Source organism: Medicago truncatula, chromosome 5, assembly GCF_003473485.1.
Source record: "Medicago truncatula cultivar Jemalong A17 chromosome 5, MtrunA17r5.0-ANR, whole genome shotgun sequence".
Lineage (NCBI taxonomy): Eukaryota > Viridiplantae > Streptophyta > Magnoliopsida > Fabales > Fabaceae > Medicago > Medicago truncatula.
This window is the reverse complement of record NC_053046.1, coordinates 26,137,865-26,155,077: the sequence shown is the minus strand read 5'-3', so window position 1 is coordinate 26,155,077 and position 17,213 is coordinate 26,137,865. Positions and strand designations below refer to the sequence as shown.

At 32.8% G+C, this 17,213-nt stretch overlaps 2 protein-coding genes across 2 annotated transcripts; both read right to left on the bottom strand.

The window, feature by feature from the left end:
• Nucleotides 1-5,432: 5,432 nt before the first annotated feature.
• On the bottom strand, nucleotides 5,433-11,006 carry LOC11435414 (flavonol synthase/flavanone 3-hydroxylase). Its single transcript, XM_003614733.4, has 3 exons — nucleotides 10,474-11,006; nucleotides 7,859-8,186; nucleotides 5,433-5,865 (listed from the first exon to the last, which is right to left on the bottom strand). Exons 1-3 carry the CDS (start codon nucleotides 10,941-10,943, stop codon nucleotides 5,653-5,655), a joined length of 1,011 nt encoding a protein of 336 aa, XP_003614781.1. The 5' UTR covers nucleotides 10,944-11,006; the 3' UTR covers nucleotides 5,433-5,652.
• A 2,656-nt stretch (nucleotides 11,007-13,662) lies between these two features.
• Nucleotides 13,663-16,905, bottom strand: LOC11435413 (flavonol synthase/flavanone 3-hydroxylase). The gene is made up of 4 exons (XM_039834811.1): nucleotides 16,276-16,905; nucleotides 14,667-14,994; nucleotides 13,840-14,074; nucleotides 13,663-13,801 (listed from the first exon to the last, which is right to left on the bottom strand). The coding sequence occupies exons 1-3, from the start codon at nucleotides 16,743-16,745 to the stop codon at nucleotides 13,862-13,864; spliced, it is 1,011 nt and encodes a 336-aa protein (XP_039690745.1). The 5' UTR covers nucleotides 16,746-16,905; the 3' UTR covers nucleotides 13,663-13,801; nucleotides 13,840-13,861.
• Nucleotides 16,906-17,213: the final 308 nt, after the last annotated feature.

Sequence of the window (17,213 nt, the reverse complement as noted above, 5' to 3'; positions counted from 1 at the left end):
TCTTGCATCTTGTGAGGATCCCTGCATTTTGAGTTAGTGGTTCCTTAGGTACCCATGAAGATGTGGGTCCTTTGTGGTTAGTTTCTTTGGTCTCAAGATGTTTAATCTTGAGAAAACAGTTTAATTCTAGATGACCTAATCTCTTACAATATGAGCATTCTTTTCTTTTTAATGAGAAAGAATGTTCTGGAGAATGTTCTGAGATAGATGGTTCTTCTTTAATTTCTAGTTTTCTCTTTTTATGAAAACAGACTGATTCATGATGTCCTCTTTTATTACAGAAAGAACATTTTAGTTTTTGTGGTATAAGAACCTTTTCATAAATTTGATTAAAACCTAAACCAGTTTTGTCAAATTCTGCCATTTGTGAACCTACAATTTTTTGAAATGTTTCTGTTGATTTTATAAACTGTGAAAGATCATTTCTAAGTTCTTTGACTTCCTTTTTAAGAATAACATTTTCATTTTTAGAAATTTCAGGAAGTTTTGTTTTTCCAAAAGCTTTTAATTTTTCAGCTGCTTGAAAGTAAGAATCTTGTAAACTTTGAATGATTTTCTTTTGATCATTATTCAAAGTTTGAAGTTTCTCTTTTTCTTCTTTTAACTCAGAAATTTCTTTTTGTAAAGAGTGACATTTGTTTGTTAAGAAATTTGAGTCAAATAAAAGACTATCAAATTTATTTTCTAACTCTTTATATACTAGAGGTTGGTTGATAAGAATTACCTCTTCGTTTTCTGAATCTGCCATTAGAACCATGTTGGCTTCAGTGTCTTCATCTTTTGATTATTCAAGATCATCCCATGTAAACATTGATTTTGAATAGGGAGATTTCTTCTGACTCTTTTTGTTTAATGGACATTCGTTTTTGTAATGTCCTAATTTGTTGCATCCAAAGCAGGTTACTTGACTTTTGTCAACTTCTCCTTTTGAGTTATCTTTCTTGTTAGGAAAGTATTTCTTTATTTGATCTCTTCTTCTCATCATTCTTTGAATCTTCTTTGTGATGAGAGCTAGTTCGTCTTCTGCTTCACCTTGGATGTTTTCTTCTTCATTGGTTTCTTTAATTTCTTCGCTTTGTGAAAAGACATCTTCTTGTTCACTTTGAGATGCTTTGAGAGCAACCATCTTTCCTTTCCTTGATGGTTTATCATCTTGCAGCAGCGTCTCATGAGCTTTTAATGACCCAATGAGATCTTCAAGAGCTAAAGAGTTTAAGTCTTTAGCTTGTGTGATTGCAGTTACCATGGGTCTCCATGTGCTTGGAAGACATCTTAAGATTTTTCTTATCCGATCATGAGTGGTATAAGTTTTTTCAAGTGATCTTAATTCATTCACAATAGATGTGAATCTGGAGTACATTTCATCAATGTTCTCATCTTCGTTCATTTCGAAGATTTCAAATTTTCTTACGCCAATGTCTATTCTTGTTTCTTTTACATGGCTAGTTCCTTCATGATGAATTTTTAGAGTGTCCCACACTTCTTTTGCAGTCACACATTCATCAACTCTTTCACTTTCTTCCATGCTTAGTGCGCATGATAGAAAGAGTCGAGCTTTAGAGTTTAGAAGTACTTTTTCTTTATCTTCTTTTGACCATGATGCTTCTGGTGTGAGTGTCTCCACCTTTGTTGTTGCATCGGTTGTCATAGGTATGTGTTCTCCATTTGTGATTATTTTCCACATATCCACGTCTTGGGATCTGAGGAATAGTTCCATTTTTCCTTTCCAGAAATAATAGTTCTTTCCATTGAAGAATGGTGGTCTTGTGCATGATAGACCTTCTGGTATATACTTTTCTTTTGACATTGCCTTCTTCCTGAATCTTTTCCTCCAACACTTGTTAGGTGTTTTTGTAGAACCGGGCTCTGATGCCAATTGAAGTAGCAATAAACGTCACAAGAAAGGGGGGGTTTGAATTGTGACCCTTTTAAAAATTATTCATGAAACTTAATTTTAGATTTATATACTCAAGAATAATCTTGGTGAATGTTAGTTTATCAAGATTAAAGTATATAACAATTAATTGAATTAGAACAGAACGTTCTGAAGAATGATTATAAACAGAATGAGAAAAATGAAGTTAAGTTAAAAGATTATTTTAGCAAGGACCAGAATGTTCTGGAGATTAATAAAATAATGTGTGTGTGTTGTGTAACTTTAAATAAAGAGAGAGAGAGAGAGAGAGAGAGAGAGAGAGAGAGAGAGAAAGAGAGAGAGAAGAATAACACAGGAGAGTTATCCTGGTTCACCAAATCCGGCTACTTCCAGTCCCCACACCTCGTGTGAGATTATCCACTATAGTTTTCTTGCTAACAGAAACTTCTGACTAGCACTACAATTTCTTGATCACACCAGATCAGTCTGTAACCTCTGTATTATCAACCTCAGCAGGCTTATACAATTCTTTGCACACTAGCAAAAGAAAGGTTGGAATTTTCTATCTCAAAACTATTAAGCCCAATAGACTTTGAGAAATACAACACTCTTTGTATGAAGAGATTTGTTTGGATCGAATAAATACTCAAATCTTTGTTTGAGTTTTACAAGAGGCAAATTCAAGAGAGATGATCCAAGAGATACAGTGAGAGAGCTTGGAATTTGCTTTGTATGTGAAGAGCTTTGTTTGTAGTGATGATTTTCACTTTGAGAGATATTAGCTTGCAAAACTCTTGCTTATGACCTTCAAAGGCCCTTGTATTTATAGGTGAGGAGTGTCTTGGTGACCAAGGGAGAAAATAGAGCTGTTGGACACGTTTTTGATAGCTGTCCAAAGTCTCAATTGATTTCTCTTTTCTTCTTTAAAATAGCCAGAACGTTCTCAGAATGTTCTTTCTGATTTGCCTGACTTAGAAAGCACTGTTGCTTTGCTTGCGCATGAGATAACCAGCTGTGATGAGCTGTATAACTTGCAGCCCACTTCTGATGATGTCATGTCCTTTTGCTCTAGTGATGTCATGCTTAAGTAAGCCATGTGATCTTATCCATTTAATGGGCTTTACTTTTCCAAATGGGCTTAAAGCTTTTCTTATGGCCCAATAGACATAATCAGCCAAGCTTTCTTGCTGTGCAGACTTGTTCGCTTTTGATGTACTGTTCCATTTTCATCGTTTTCGCCAGAACGTTCTCATTTCATTCTCATGAAACAAATTCTCACAAAAACGAATTAGTAGATAACAAGATTAAATAAATATAATATGTTTGTAATCTTTAAAACATCAAATAAGGATTTTGTCTCAACAGCAACAACTAACGAATCCACATGTAATTCCATGAAATTGAAACCCAAACGCTTCTCATATTGGAGTCTTTCTAAAACTCCCCACGACTCCGCTACAAAGACATTACACTTCCCTGAATATTTAGAGAACCCTCTTAACAACACGCCCTTTAAACATCTAATAAGACCACCACACCCTGCCACACAACTATCCTTGTTAGCACCATCCATATTGATTTTAACCCATCCTACCGGCAGACACTTCCGACCTACATCTATCACATTTTTTTTTTTTTTTTGGTAATTTCCAACATATTTTATGATGGTATTTTTTTGGATTATGTGGTCATTGAAAATTCCCATCAAGAACTTCCTTGATCCTCCAAATGCAGAATGCATGACAAGCCAAAGCCCAAAAATCTCTCAATTCAATATCGTTTCTACACCATTGTACTACACAAAAAGTTGATCTAATTCACAAATCGCCCTCAAAGAAAGTTGTTCTAGCATTGTTGACGACTACTGTTATTCAGAAGACAATGGCTCTTGAACAATCTCTCAACACATGAAGCTCCGACTCAATCTCTTCACTGTAATTTTTTTTTATAGACCAAGAGATATGTTAAGCATCAAGGTGAGTCAAGACTATCCCATCCTATGCCGCCTAGTTACTTATAATATATTATTAAAAAAGGAAAATAATAATAAATCTACCATGACAAAGAGTCCATATAAAAGATCTAACACGTTCTGTAGTTCTAAGGTTCCATTCCGCATCTTCCAATTAACAACATGATCATCACAGTGGAGCTTACACAAAAAATAATAAAGTGTCATAGGATTTCTGGTTTGATCCCGCTTGTAATAACCAAAATCAACCCTTCTTGTTTACCAAAAACACCGGTAAACAAAATCCTAAAGTCTTAAAGTGTCTGTTCAAACTTTGTTAAGTTTACACTACCATTGTATATCTAGTGTAAGAACAAAATAAGAGGAGTTGTCAATGGTTTGAGGAAAATTTTGTATTGTTTTCATTTGAGTCGTTGTAATTCAGTTTTATCCTAAATCGTGCAACTTGCGAGGTGTTTTGAGTATTTTTAGTGAGAAATCATGTCAATTGGCAAAATAAGACATCACATGAAGGATCGAGGATCTGAAGATTCAAGATCAATGGTTCTTATAAGGTATTTGATACAAATTAAAGAAAACTCATTCAAATTCCTAGGAATTTCAAGAAGAAAGAACACCAAAAAATTGGAAGAAAACAACAAAATTCGCATTGGTGATGCTGCCCCATGCACCCTTGCGCACGATACAACCCTGACTACTTTCTCATAAGCCCTTACGTGTGGTATAATGCGCCCCGCGCATGGCTGCAGGCAGAAAGTATTGTTTGCTTGTTTTCCAAGCTTTGGTGGAAAAAACCCCACTTTTCTTCTCTTAACTCCTAAGTTATAATGCACTATAAATAAAGACCATTGCCCACTATAAGTAGGATGTGTTTGATTTAGATGAGTATGATGGTGTGGGGGTGGAATGGATGGGGAGATAATTTGAAGATGGTGATGAACAATGGAGAGGATTGAAGGAGAAATATATGAAGATAATTTTGAATGAGAGAAATGAAAGTGATGGTGTTTTAATTTTTTTATAACAAAAAATGACATGTAAGAGATTTATCCATGTAGACACCATAAAATTTGAAAAAAAAATATGATTTACGCATTCAAGGAGCCACATCATCAATTTAGCACAGTCATATGTTCTGGAAGTCCAAAACCAAATAATCTTCTAATGACAAAGATTCAAGACCAAAGAATCTTCTAATAGCAGGGAAGAATTTCCAACTTTTTTTTTTCTATTGAGATGTAAACCAAAATTCATTCAAATGACAGAAGGTAAACATCATTTAACCCTTTATTATTTTACTAAGTATTGTGAAGATATCAATCAATTTTAAAGAAAACACAAGAAAACCCCATAGAGAAAATGGGCACAAGATGAAGAAAGATATCTTCCTTCAAAATAAATAAATAAATAAATATCTAGAACACATGGACGAAAAGAAAGAGCCTTTGGCTGAGACCAAAATAAAAGGGCAAGCTTCTCATATCAGCAACCTCATTGGTTCAGATTTTTTTTTTTATGAATGGCAAAATATATTATATATATATAAGGGGATTAAATCCCAACTATTACACCAAAAAGAGAAAATAAAAACACCCAAAAACCCCAAACTCATTGATTCAGAATGAAATAACATAAGATAAGATGTTTTCTCCTAAAAGAATTACCAGTGAACAATTAGCTACATATTGTATTTCGTTCATACATGCCACATAATCATTGTGGAAATTAACCAACACAAGAAACAATGTATTCATAGTGTGACATGAAATGTTCACTAAATTATTTCATTGTAGAGCTTCTTCCTTTATTGAGGGATCTTATTAAGCTTACAGTAAGCATAATCCTTATATTTCTTGGTTTTGTACTTTGGAGGATTCTCTTGGTTAACAAACTTTGGGTGAGGACCAACTTCGTTTTCTGGCTTGGGTTCTATGAACACTGGCCACGACATTCTTGTCTCATCTTTGTTTACAGTTGTTCTGTGCAATACAGCCTTATATTTCCCATTGCTTAGTATCTATATCACCATGAAATAAACATTATTATTTTATCATCCAAACATTATAATTATTTGTTATTATAATGTTAAACTACACTAAACAAGATGAAATAAAAATGAACAAAAAAAATTCTGAATTTTATTCATCCATGAAAAGATCAGCCGTGGGGTACAATAGAAATATGTTGGTTGAAAATAAAAAGAATTTAACATATATAAATTTTGAGGAAATTGCTCTTTAGGACCATCGAAATTGCTCTTTTTTTGCAAGTACAGCTAGCTTAGCGGTACTTAAGTATCGTTCATATATCCAACATCAGTTAAATGTCATTTGTCACTATTTAGATAAGTCCAATCACTTTTTAAATCGGTTTAACTGATTAAGTAGTCCCTCGGATGGCAGTTAACTGTATTGGGAGTATTTGCGTCATTTTAAGGTGCCTGAGAGCACTTTGTGAAGCATGAAAAACGATGTTCAAATTATTAGGTATCTTATCTTAAAGTCCCAATATAGATTGTTTCCTGGTTCGAGTCGGTCCAAAGTCGACCTAGTTACCTCTTTTGTTATATATGTAATCTTTTTGTTTTGTTTTTTTTTTTTATTAAAATGAAAACACTATCTTTTTTTGGGTCAAGTATAGTAATGACTTAAAATTCACATCTTAAGGTGAATAAGTGGAGTGTTAAAGGTTCGAACTTTGTTCTCTACATATATTTTGCAATACTTATAACACTTGAAATAAACTCATGAAGATAGAAAACACTATGAATGTAGCCTTGGTTCTGAGCAAGGCTAAACGGGTTTCTAATCATTGATCTCATTTTTTTTTTGGTAGTGGTCGGGGTTTGAACCCCAGACCTTGCATATATTATGCATCGTCCAAACCAACTGAGCTAAGCTCACGAGGACAATAATTGATCTCGTTTAATATATAATATCAGAGTTTTAAACAAACTTGTTTAACAATTAACATTTCAACTCAATTATAAAGGAAAAAATGAGATGAACAAAATCAAGCATAAATATGATTGGAGGAAATGTTTCGTTTTGTGTGCGCTTTAGACGACTTTTTGATTTAACTGTCAACAAAATTGTCACGGTTAGGAACATGTTCCAGTTGGGATTGGAGGTTGGTGGTGGGGGGTGGGGGGGGGGGGGGGGGGGGGGGGGGGCGTGGTAGTGGCGTCGTCGCTTGTGGGCTTGGGAGGAAGAGTTGGTAGAGGAGTGTAGGGAACTATTACTTACAGTTACTTTGCAGGATTCCTCTTCTGACAGGTGGCTTTGGTTACCGGATCAGATTGGTGGGTATACGGTTCGTGGTGTGTATGATATGTTGACATCGCAGGAACAACCCATGTTACATCAAAGTATGGAGTTGATTTGGCATAAACAGGTACCTTTGAAAGTATTTTCTTGGCGTTTGCTGATGGATCAGTTACCTACTAAACAAAATTTGGAAAATCGTGGGGTCTTATTTGCGGAGGCGCGATCATGCATAGATGGGTGTGGGCATGTCGAGGACCTGAATCATCTATTTTTGTCTTGTTCGTACTTGGTGCGAGCTTGGCTTGGTGTTGTTGGGGTAGAAAATCAGTTTATAAAAGACCACTCCTTGCAATTTATTAATTATGCAGGTGGCTCGAGAGCACGACGTTCTTTTTTCATCGAATTTGGCTTTTGTGTGTTTGGATATTGAGGAATGAGCGGAATGATCGAGTTTTCAGAAATAAGCACAGTTGTCTACCGCATTTGTTAGATAAAGTAAAATCTTATTCCTTGTAGTGGATGAGAGCTAGTAATTCTGTTTTTAGTTTTGGAATTCATAATTGGTGGTCGAACCCGCTCATATGTATGGGTATCGACTAGCTGTTTTGTAACATTGACTAGACTGTGTTTCTTTCCGTGATTGTTATGGCACACCTTGTACTGTAGCAATTACGTTTCTGGTGTTAATATATTCCATTTTTGTTAGCATAAATATGAAATCCTAGATAAAGAACATATACATACCTGCATTTGGTCACCAACGTGAATAATGAGGGCATTGGGGACATACTTAACATCATACCATTGACCATCTCTAGAGGCTTGAAGACCCTCCACTTCATTGGGTATGAGAAGGGTAATATAACACATATCTGTGTGTGGTGGCACACCTAGTACCAGATCAGGACATGGACATGGTGGGTAGTAATTGATTTTCAATAGGTGAATCAACTCATTTTCATCTGCAACTGACTTGAGTTCATTTTCTTCAAACCCAAGTCCTACTAACATGATATTGAACAATTTGTTTGACACTCTACGGAGGTACTTGCCATATTCCTCATTCACCTCCCTGCAAGAAAAAGAAGAAGATGATATTATTAAAACTTTATGAGAATAAATTTTAATTATTTATTGACTCATATTAACTGAATTGACATATATTTATGAGTTTGAATCCAACGTTGCATCATTATCTTACTGGATAAAGAATTCTACGATCTCTTGTATTTAATGAATAGTATCATTATGCATCTTTAGATAAAGGCACCGAAGTGCAACCCTTTAATCAAATAGTTTAGACTCTTACCATTTTATAAGGTATAGTCATTTCGTATGGATACAAATCCTTTTGAGATAGACTTACAAGTGTAAAACAAATTTTAGTAAGGAGTCATGTGTCATGTTGCTCCTAATCATCAGTTTCTTGACTAATTTTTATTTGTAGATAGACGAGATGGCAAAGCCATCATAAACATACACACACAAAGTGGAGGTACCAGGTTTCATATCCCAATCATGACGTCCGGCCTAATAATTTTAGCATTTTTGTCAGTTGAGCTATGACTTATGGACATATTCTTTACTATTTTAAATGATAAAAAACGTTTTTTGTCTTTAGTGTAAAACAAATCTTATAAGGTTCATTTTTCTTCATGATCAAGAATTGCTTGGACAACATCATCAGAGTTAAAAGTATCATACACTTTCTTGTTTATAGTGTTGATGATGATTTTCTCTTAATTAAGTACAAGTTCAACATGCTCATTTTCTATTATTTTCTATTACTCTTAATTACTTATGCATGTTAGACAAAAAGCATAAAGTGAAAACTACTTTATACAATAACAGTGACAGTCCTTTAATTCATACCCTCGCCAACGCAAACTTCCATGCATGTTCTCTAATTTTTGGTCCAGTCCATGTGTTGTGTGTGTTGTATCCTCCTTTAAATTAGTCCCCTCCCTCGCCAACCTCGTTTACAACCATATATTGTTTTAAATTCATGCCATCGCCAACGTCGTTTACAACAAACTGGACATTGTTTTAAATTTCTAAAGAAGAGTTCCCGTTTTCACATGGGGTGATGGGGAGCTAGGATTGACGACCTACGTTATCATTTTAATAATTATTTTGTGACAATTTTTGTGATAACTTTCTCTCTTATACTAACATTATGTTTTTACTTTCTCTTCTATTGTTTTGGTTTCGGTATCAATACATATTTTTCTTTGTAAATTTATAGTTGTTTCAAAAGTTGTCAAACAAATAGTTGTTCAAATAACACACTTCTTCTAATAATGTTACTACTTACTATTATAAAGGCTTAATAGCAGTTTCCGCACCCTAACAATCACGAACTTGCGATTTTGGCACCCTAAGAAAAAAAACTACAAAACTGCCCACTAAGTTTTGCAACTGTAGGAGTTTTAGCCCCCCAAAGCCAATTTTTCGTAAAAAAAAAAAAAAAAAAACACGTGGCACCTCACTTAGGGAGCCACGTTAGCATAGACCGAGTCAAAATTGGCCATGGGGCCAAAACTGCCAAAGATGCAAAACTTAGTTGGCGGTTTTGTAGTTTTTTTTCTCAGGGAGTCAAAATCGCAACTTTGAAAAAGTTAGGGGACTAAAACTGCTATTAAACCTATTATAAAATATAAATCTTTAATGACTATTCTACCAAAAAAACTTTAATGACCAAGATCAATCTCCATATAAAAAAAAATATATTGCACGAATAAAACAAAACACTTTTGACTATAAATTAAAAAATGTATATTTGTAATGACAAAAACTAAAAAATGGAATTTTTTATAGATTCTATAACAAACAAACAAAAAATATTGAAGAGAATAGAAGCATGACATATTTAAACCAAAAATATTATATCTAAGTTGAATTTATTCAATTTCCAAAATAAAAACTCATTTTTTTTTCCTTTTCGTAGATTTGACTGATATTAAATGTAAGTACCTCTTAACTAAAATGTGAATCTTGATTTACAAATCTTGATATACTCAACCTTAAGTTGGTAAAATTATAGCTCAACTCTATCACTATTAAGGTGAGGAATATTTCACGTTTAAACAAATTTTCATTTCATATCTCATACAAAGGAAATGTGGTGACACGACTAATTATGATGAATACATGGATATAGTGATGATTATGAGTGAATCAATGATATTAATAATAGATATGATATACTCTCTCCAGTCACATAAATCAACAGAAAACATATCTGGTTAGATACGTATCTGATCTATATATAGGTCAGATACGTTAGTTATTCAATAAATCGAAAAAGTTGTTTTTTACTTGTAAATGTGATTGGAGGAAGTATTAAGTTAAAAACATACCTATAGGAAGTAGGGTTATTTGGCCAACAACTGTAATTAACAGATGAAGGTGGCCATATGATATGAAAAAAATGGTCCACCCATCCTCTTTTCCCACTCAACTCTTTCTGATGCTTTGTACCATACCCTTCAGAAGAAACATCAGATCCAATAACAGGTTTAGCATAAACCTCTTTTTCATCTTGTGGTAACTCAAAAAACTCTTTACCAACACTTTGCAACTTTCTTATAACTTCATTTGGAATTTCATGGTTCACAATTTGAAACATTCCCCACTCTTTACTTGCTTCTATTATCTCATTTTGCACCTTTACCTCATCTGGGTTGCTGAAATCTATTATTGGTACCCCAAGTTTCACACCTTGGACCGTTGTTGTTCCTGGTGACTCAGTTTCTGACCTAACGAACATGGATGGTATTGTAGTGTTTTTGGATTTATGAGCTATTGTTTGTACCCTTTCTACCTCCATTGTTGTTAGTATTGTGATTTGGTTTTCACTAAGTGAAAGGGTTTTCTCTTTTATTGCTGATGTGAACTCTAGCTATAGCATCTTGGTCAAAGAAAAACTCAAGCTACATTAAATCAAATTTAGAAGTATATTTAATTATTGTTCATTAGTTTAAGCAACTTGCATGTATATCAACTCGTTGAATATGTTACACGTCGTGTGCTAAGAAATTAAATATGAAATCTGCATTGTACTTTGTCGACCAATGCCTTGTATTAAATTAAACTAGCGTGAAAACCAGCATACAATACGTAAGTATGCAATTTTTTTCCTAGGATGAATTAATACTATATGATTTTTTTTTTCTAATTACCGGCAGCGTCTATGGTGGGCTATCTTGATAGTTGGTCCACAACGACCACTAGTTAATTTAATGTTGACCTTAGATTTTGCATTTTTTTTAAGATCATATGGTAGACTTGCCATATTGTATTAATTGTTTTATGAGACTCCAATTCATCTTTACGTATGTTTGGAATGACATTATATTTTTCAAAACTGCGGCAAAAAATCACGTTGTCGTGAAAGTTAGGAAAGCAAGTTACTTCATTTCTAGGAAAGTTGCTCTTTGAAATGTGGGTTTGGCTTTCCCACCGTCAAACCAAACAGGTACTATGAACGCTTCCTCGTCGTTCTATCTTCGATGTCTCGATGACCATCCCAACTTCGGCCTCACTGTCCTCCACTTCACCTCAAAACCATTCTCTCTCTCTCTCTCTCTCTCTCTCTCTCTCTCTCTCTCTCTCTCTCTCTCACACACACCACCCACCACAACCACCATCCTCTATCGCATCATAACTCATTCACCTTCTCCTACCGGCATCAAAATATTAGTGCGATCGGCATCATAACTCATTCACCTTCTTGTGCGTAACTTTGATAGTTATCTTTGTAAATGAATGTTCTTGATGTAGATTAAGGGTTGCTCGATCACACATGGTTTTAAGGAAAAGAAGAATGATATTTTCCCTTCAAATCGAGATTTCTAGGGTTTAGGTCCTGATCAAATTCATGTTGGTATTAAATCATACAAGAATACTAAAGTGGAGAAGGTTCAAGATTGGTGTTGAGAAATTCAAAGTCGAGGTGAATATAAAGTTTTTAAGGTATATTTACAGTTGGGGCTTCTTTTGGATGTGTAAGAAATTGAAGGCATTGATCTACAAGTTGCTAGAATCATAGTTCTCAGCGAACAATTGAGTCAAACTTTCATAACAGAAATGGAAGAAACTTTCTCAAACATTGTGAGGGTACAAGACTAGATCACATTTCAAGCATGATGGTGATATAACCAAATTTAAATCTCTGGGGTCTTTTCTTTGATCCCTTGTGTTTCTTTATATTTTTGAAATTTATGATTCTTTGTGAAGGGAAAAGTTGATGTTCTAGAGAAAATTTTCTACAAGTGCATAAAATAAAAGCTCTCTAAGAGAGTGTGTTTGGATTGTGGAATATTTTGAGATAATTCAAATACTTTTAGGTGAATTTTATTGTTTATATGATAATTTAGAAAAAAAATTAAAATAATGAAGTATTTTATTTAAGTTAAATTTAGAGAATTTCAAATGACACATAAAAGCTAAGAATTTCAAATTTATTCATTCTTATAATTTTTTAAGTTTTACATTTGTGTCCTCATATTTTCGAAAATTTTCAAATTGACCCCAATAAATTTCGAAAAAATGCAAATATGAACTCAAATGTGGTGGGAGGGGCAAAATCCTAAAAAACATAAAAGAGAGAGGTAAAATTCCGAATTTTAAAATAGGAGGGGCAAAATCCAAATACGATCAAAATATGGGGTAAAATACCGAGTTTTAAAATAGGGGGGTAAAATCTAGATTCAATCAAAATAGGAAGATAAAACTGCATTTAAGCTTTTTTTTTTTATTACTTCATCCAAACAAGAATATTTAGATATTAAAACAATTTAATTGAATCAATTGAATTTCCAACCACACTCTAAGTATATAAATTGTCCATTGTGTATCTCAAGAAAATTCTGTTTCATGCATGTTAAACTTGAATTTTGTAAAAGTGTTGATTATGCTAAACTTGAATTTCTTAAGGGAAATGATAGATACAATGACAAAATTTATCAAGAAAATTTTAAGACATTGTATTTGTTAACAGTTTTCCTTAATTACACATCATTGCTCCTTTGATTTCCGCCAAATAACAAATTTATTTGGTTGAGATCTTTTCTTGATAAATTCTTGATAAAAAAAACTCTCTAAATAAATAGCAATGCTTTTTCGTAATTGTTGATTTTATGTAAGTGTATACAATTTGTGGTTAAACATGAAAGCTTTAAATTGTGTTGAATTTTCTATGTTATAGTTCACATCTAAATTTGAATAGATCTACTAGTACATTGTAGATTTGATTGTATAAAAATCGTCAGTAATAATAATGTTACCGAAAATATACCTAATTTTGAGTTGAAATGAATCTTAAACAAGTTATTCAAAACTTAATTGAATTTAATTTCAATTAAATAATCAATTATTTGTAATAGAAAATTGTTTCCAGTGTTGTGTGTTTTGCATTCGGACTTTAGTTGCAAGTTAACATATTTGTAATTTTGTACTATAAGTTAACCAAAACACTTAGTCAAAGAAAGCTATGCGAAACAATTTTATTAATGATCATATTTTACTTATATCACTAATTCAGATGGAATAACATAAGATGATTTCTCCTATAAAATAAAAAAATAAAACTAGTGAAAATTTATAATTATAACATAGCACAATTAGCAGCATCCAACTTTAGCTACATATTTTATTTAATTCATACATGCCACATGACACCATCATTTGATAAAATTAACCCCCATAAGTAACAATATATTCATAGTGTAGAGCATTTTTCTTCCTTTACTGAGGGATCTTATTAAGCTTACAATAAAGATAATCCTCAAATTTCTTGGTCTTATACTTTGGTGGATTCTCTTGGTTAACCAACTTTGGATGAGGACCAATTTCATGTTCTGGCTTTGGCTCTATGAACACTGGCCACGACATTCTTGTCTCATCTTTGTTCACTGTTGTTCTGTGCAATACAGCCTTATATTTTCCATTGCTCAGTATCTATAAAATAAAATATCATGATTTCATCAAGAATACGAACAGAGACCGGTGAGACTGAGAATACAAACAAACTCATTTTTATTGTTATCAGATATTTACCAACTTATGCTTATTTGCTAAAGTGCCCTTAGTTGCTGGTTGTTGATCACGTTTATTTTACACACATGCCATAAGGAACCAACAACCACTTACACTACCCTTCCTTTGTTTTTCAACAAATCACTCACTTACCAATATATATATAATAATTGCTAGTAACACAAGACGGTACAAACATATACATACTCTCTCATTTGCATTTTTCTGCAATCCTTTTCTCTCCTCCAAATACACTGAGTTCCTAGGTTTATGTTTCCTGTGTTCATTCAGATTCAAGCTGTTTTGTCATCTGTGGTATGATTCATACCGGAAAAGAACATGTACGTCAAACATTGGAGGTTTTGTGTTTATACAACAATATCAAGGACATCTCTCTCATATTTATTCTCATTAACATTCAATTGATGCTTATATTTTTCTTTTGAAGGGTATGCTTATATTTTCATGAATTAGTATAGAAAGATAAGATGTATATATATATATATATACATACCTCCATTTGGTCACCAATGTGAATGACAAGGGCATTAGGGACATACTTAACATCATACCATTGACCATCTCTAGAGGCTTGAAGGCCCTGCACTTCATTAGGGACCAAAATGGTAAGAAAAGACATATCTGTGTGTGGAGGCACACCTAGAACAAGATCAGGAACTGGACATGGTGGGTAATAGTTGATTTTCAACATGTGAATCAACTCATCTCCACCTGCAGCTTTCTTAAGTTCATGTTCTTCAAGCTCAAGCCCAATTGACAGGCTTTTGAATAGTTTGTCTGCCACTTCACGTAGGTACTTGCCATATTCCTCATTCACCTCCCTGCATGAAAAGTAAACAAATTTTAAAAAATTAATATGCATTATTTTCAAATTATTTAATACTATAATAATTAGAATAATTTAACTCCTTTTAATAGAATAGACCAAACTCGCATATGAAAAATCAGGTAGATGGTGCTCTCTTCATCAAAGAAAGGTAGATGGTGGTCCAAAATAATATAAAAATCAGGAGAGGTCTGAACCAAATACAAAATTAATCCATAGAGATTCGAGAGAAAGATAAGCTTAGACTTTATAAGGACAAAAAATTAATCCAAAATGCTTAACAAGAACAAGTAAGACAAAAGAGATGTGCTTGAATTAGAGTAGGAGTAAAATATTTGTCTTCAATACTAAATATGGTCCTTAGATAAATATTGAAGTTTCAATAAACATTTAATACTTCGGTTAGGGGATTACTCAATATATTAGGACTTATTTCTAGGGGAATAGTTTGTTTATGTAAATGGGTGGTCATAATAAAAACACATGCATGGAAAGTGGCTAGTAAGTATCATCTTCATTTTTCTAAAACAAGATAATTTTATTTGAAAGATAAAAACAAACAAGTTTACAAAAATAAAAAACTTTAATGGCAGTACGATCTACTATTTACTTTTTGTATATTATATCTTTACCAAATTGAAACTTTTATATATTTTTTAGAAATGAAGAAAATTCAAACTCATAATAAAGAGGAATGCTAACATTTAGTTGGAGGTAAGATAGGGACTACCAACCAAACCTTCTTTGCACCTCAGAACAAAGTCCCCCTTTTGGAAGGTTTATTTAAATTCCATGAACATTATCATTTTAATAATGTTACCACTAATATAATATAAACCTTTCAGAAAGAAAAATAAATAAATCTTTCAATGCAACCTAATTCACATTCCTTCAAAAAAAAAAAAAAATGCAACCTAATTCACATGTTGCATATGCTACTCTAGAGATCTAGATTGCGACATTTCCTTTTTCTCTACATATACAACTTTTTTAATAAAATTTATTCTTACCATATAAATAAATAAGGGTGACACTAACATCAATCTCTCATTAAAATTTAAACTCACAATTGTTAGAAAAAATAAATAAATAAATAAATAACGTACACTTTTTATTAAATTTTACGATGTTATAATAGTTTATGAGTAGTACTTTTTATTAAATTTAAACTCAAAATAATGGACTACTCTAACATAAAATACAAGTAAAATACAATTGGGTCATGCTAAACAGTGCTCCAGAACAATGATTAAGAAAGTTAAAAATAGAAACATACCTGTACGAAGCAGGGTTGTTAGGCCAAAAACGGTAATTAATGGAAGAAGGTGGCCATATAATATGAAACAAATGATCTACCCAACCTTTCTTCCCATTAACCTCTTTTTCAAGTTTTGTACCATACCCTTCCAATGAATCAGACCCAATAGGTTTAGCAATAACCTCTTTCTCTTCTTGTGGTAACTCAAAGAATTCTTTACCAACACTTTGCAATTTTTTTATAACTTCATTTGGAATATCATGGTTCACAATTTGAAACATTCCCCATTTTGTACTTGCTTCCATTATTTCATTTTGTATTTTTCCTTCATCTGGGTTGTTGAAATCTATTATAGGTACTTCGAGTTTGACACCTTGAACTGTTGTTGTTCCTGGTGATTCAGTTTCTGATCTAAGGAACATTGATGGGATTGTTGATGTAGCATCTTTGGATTGATGAGCTATTGTTTGTACCCTTAGAACCTCCATTGTTACTTTGGTTTTTTTTCTTTCTTTTGTGGCTGAAGTGTTCAATTGATTTCTTCAGTGTAGGGATTTATAGGAAAAAATCATCTACTACCTACCAAAGGAAAAGGAGTATTTATGTATACTATGTAAGGTAGGTTGTATTTATGTAATAAAATGTATTTGTCGTAAGCTTAGCTCAGTTGATAACGATGTTGTATAATATATATAGGATCAATGTTTAAACCCTGGACATTATACTTATTCATCTTAAAGTAAAATGTACTTATTGTTCATATTATAATTAAAATAGCAATACTATGAATAATCCATGCATATAACACTCTTTTCATTTGGTAAAAAAAAATTGTTTCATATGTGCACATATAAAAAGGAAATATTTACATTTAATTTATTCATAATGTATATGATCTTTCGAAAATTATTCTTCCATTATTTAATATAAAAATTAGGGACGATAGAATATAAAAA

Coding starts and splice junctions, on each gene's coding strand:
- LOC11435414 (XM_003614733.4), bottom strand. CDS start 10,943: ATGGAGGTAGAAAGGGTACAAACAATAGCTCATAAATCCAAAAACACT. Junction 8,187..10,473: donor AATAACCCTACTTCCTATAG/GTATGTTTTTAA, acceptor TTTTTCTTGCAG/GGAGGTGAATGAGGAATATG. Junction 5,866..7,858: donor ACGTTGGTGACCAAATGCAG/GTATGTATATGT, acceptor ATGGTGATATAG/ATACTAAGCAATGGGAAATA.
- LOC11435413 (XM_039834811.1), bottom strand. CDS start 16,745: ATGGAGGTTCTAAGGGTACAAACAATAGCTCATCAATCCAAAGATGCT. Junction 14,995..16,275: donor AACAACCCTGCTTCGTACAG/GTATGTTTCTAT, acceptor CTTTTCATGCAG/GGAGGTGAATGAGGAATATG. Junction 14,075..14,666: donor ACATTGGTGACCAAATGGAG/GTATGTATATAT, acceptor TTTATTTTATAG/ATACTGAGCAATGGAAAATA.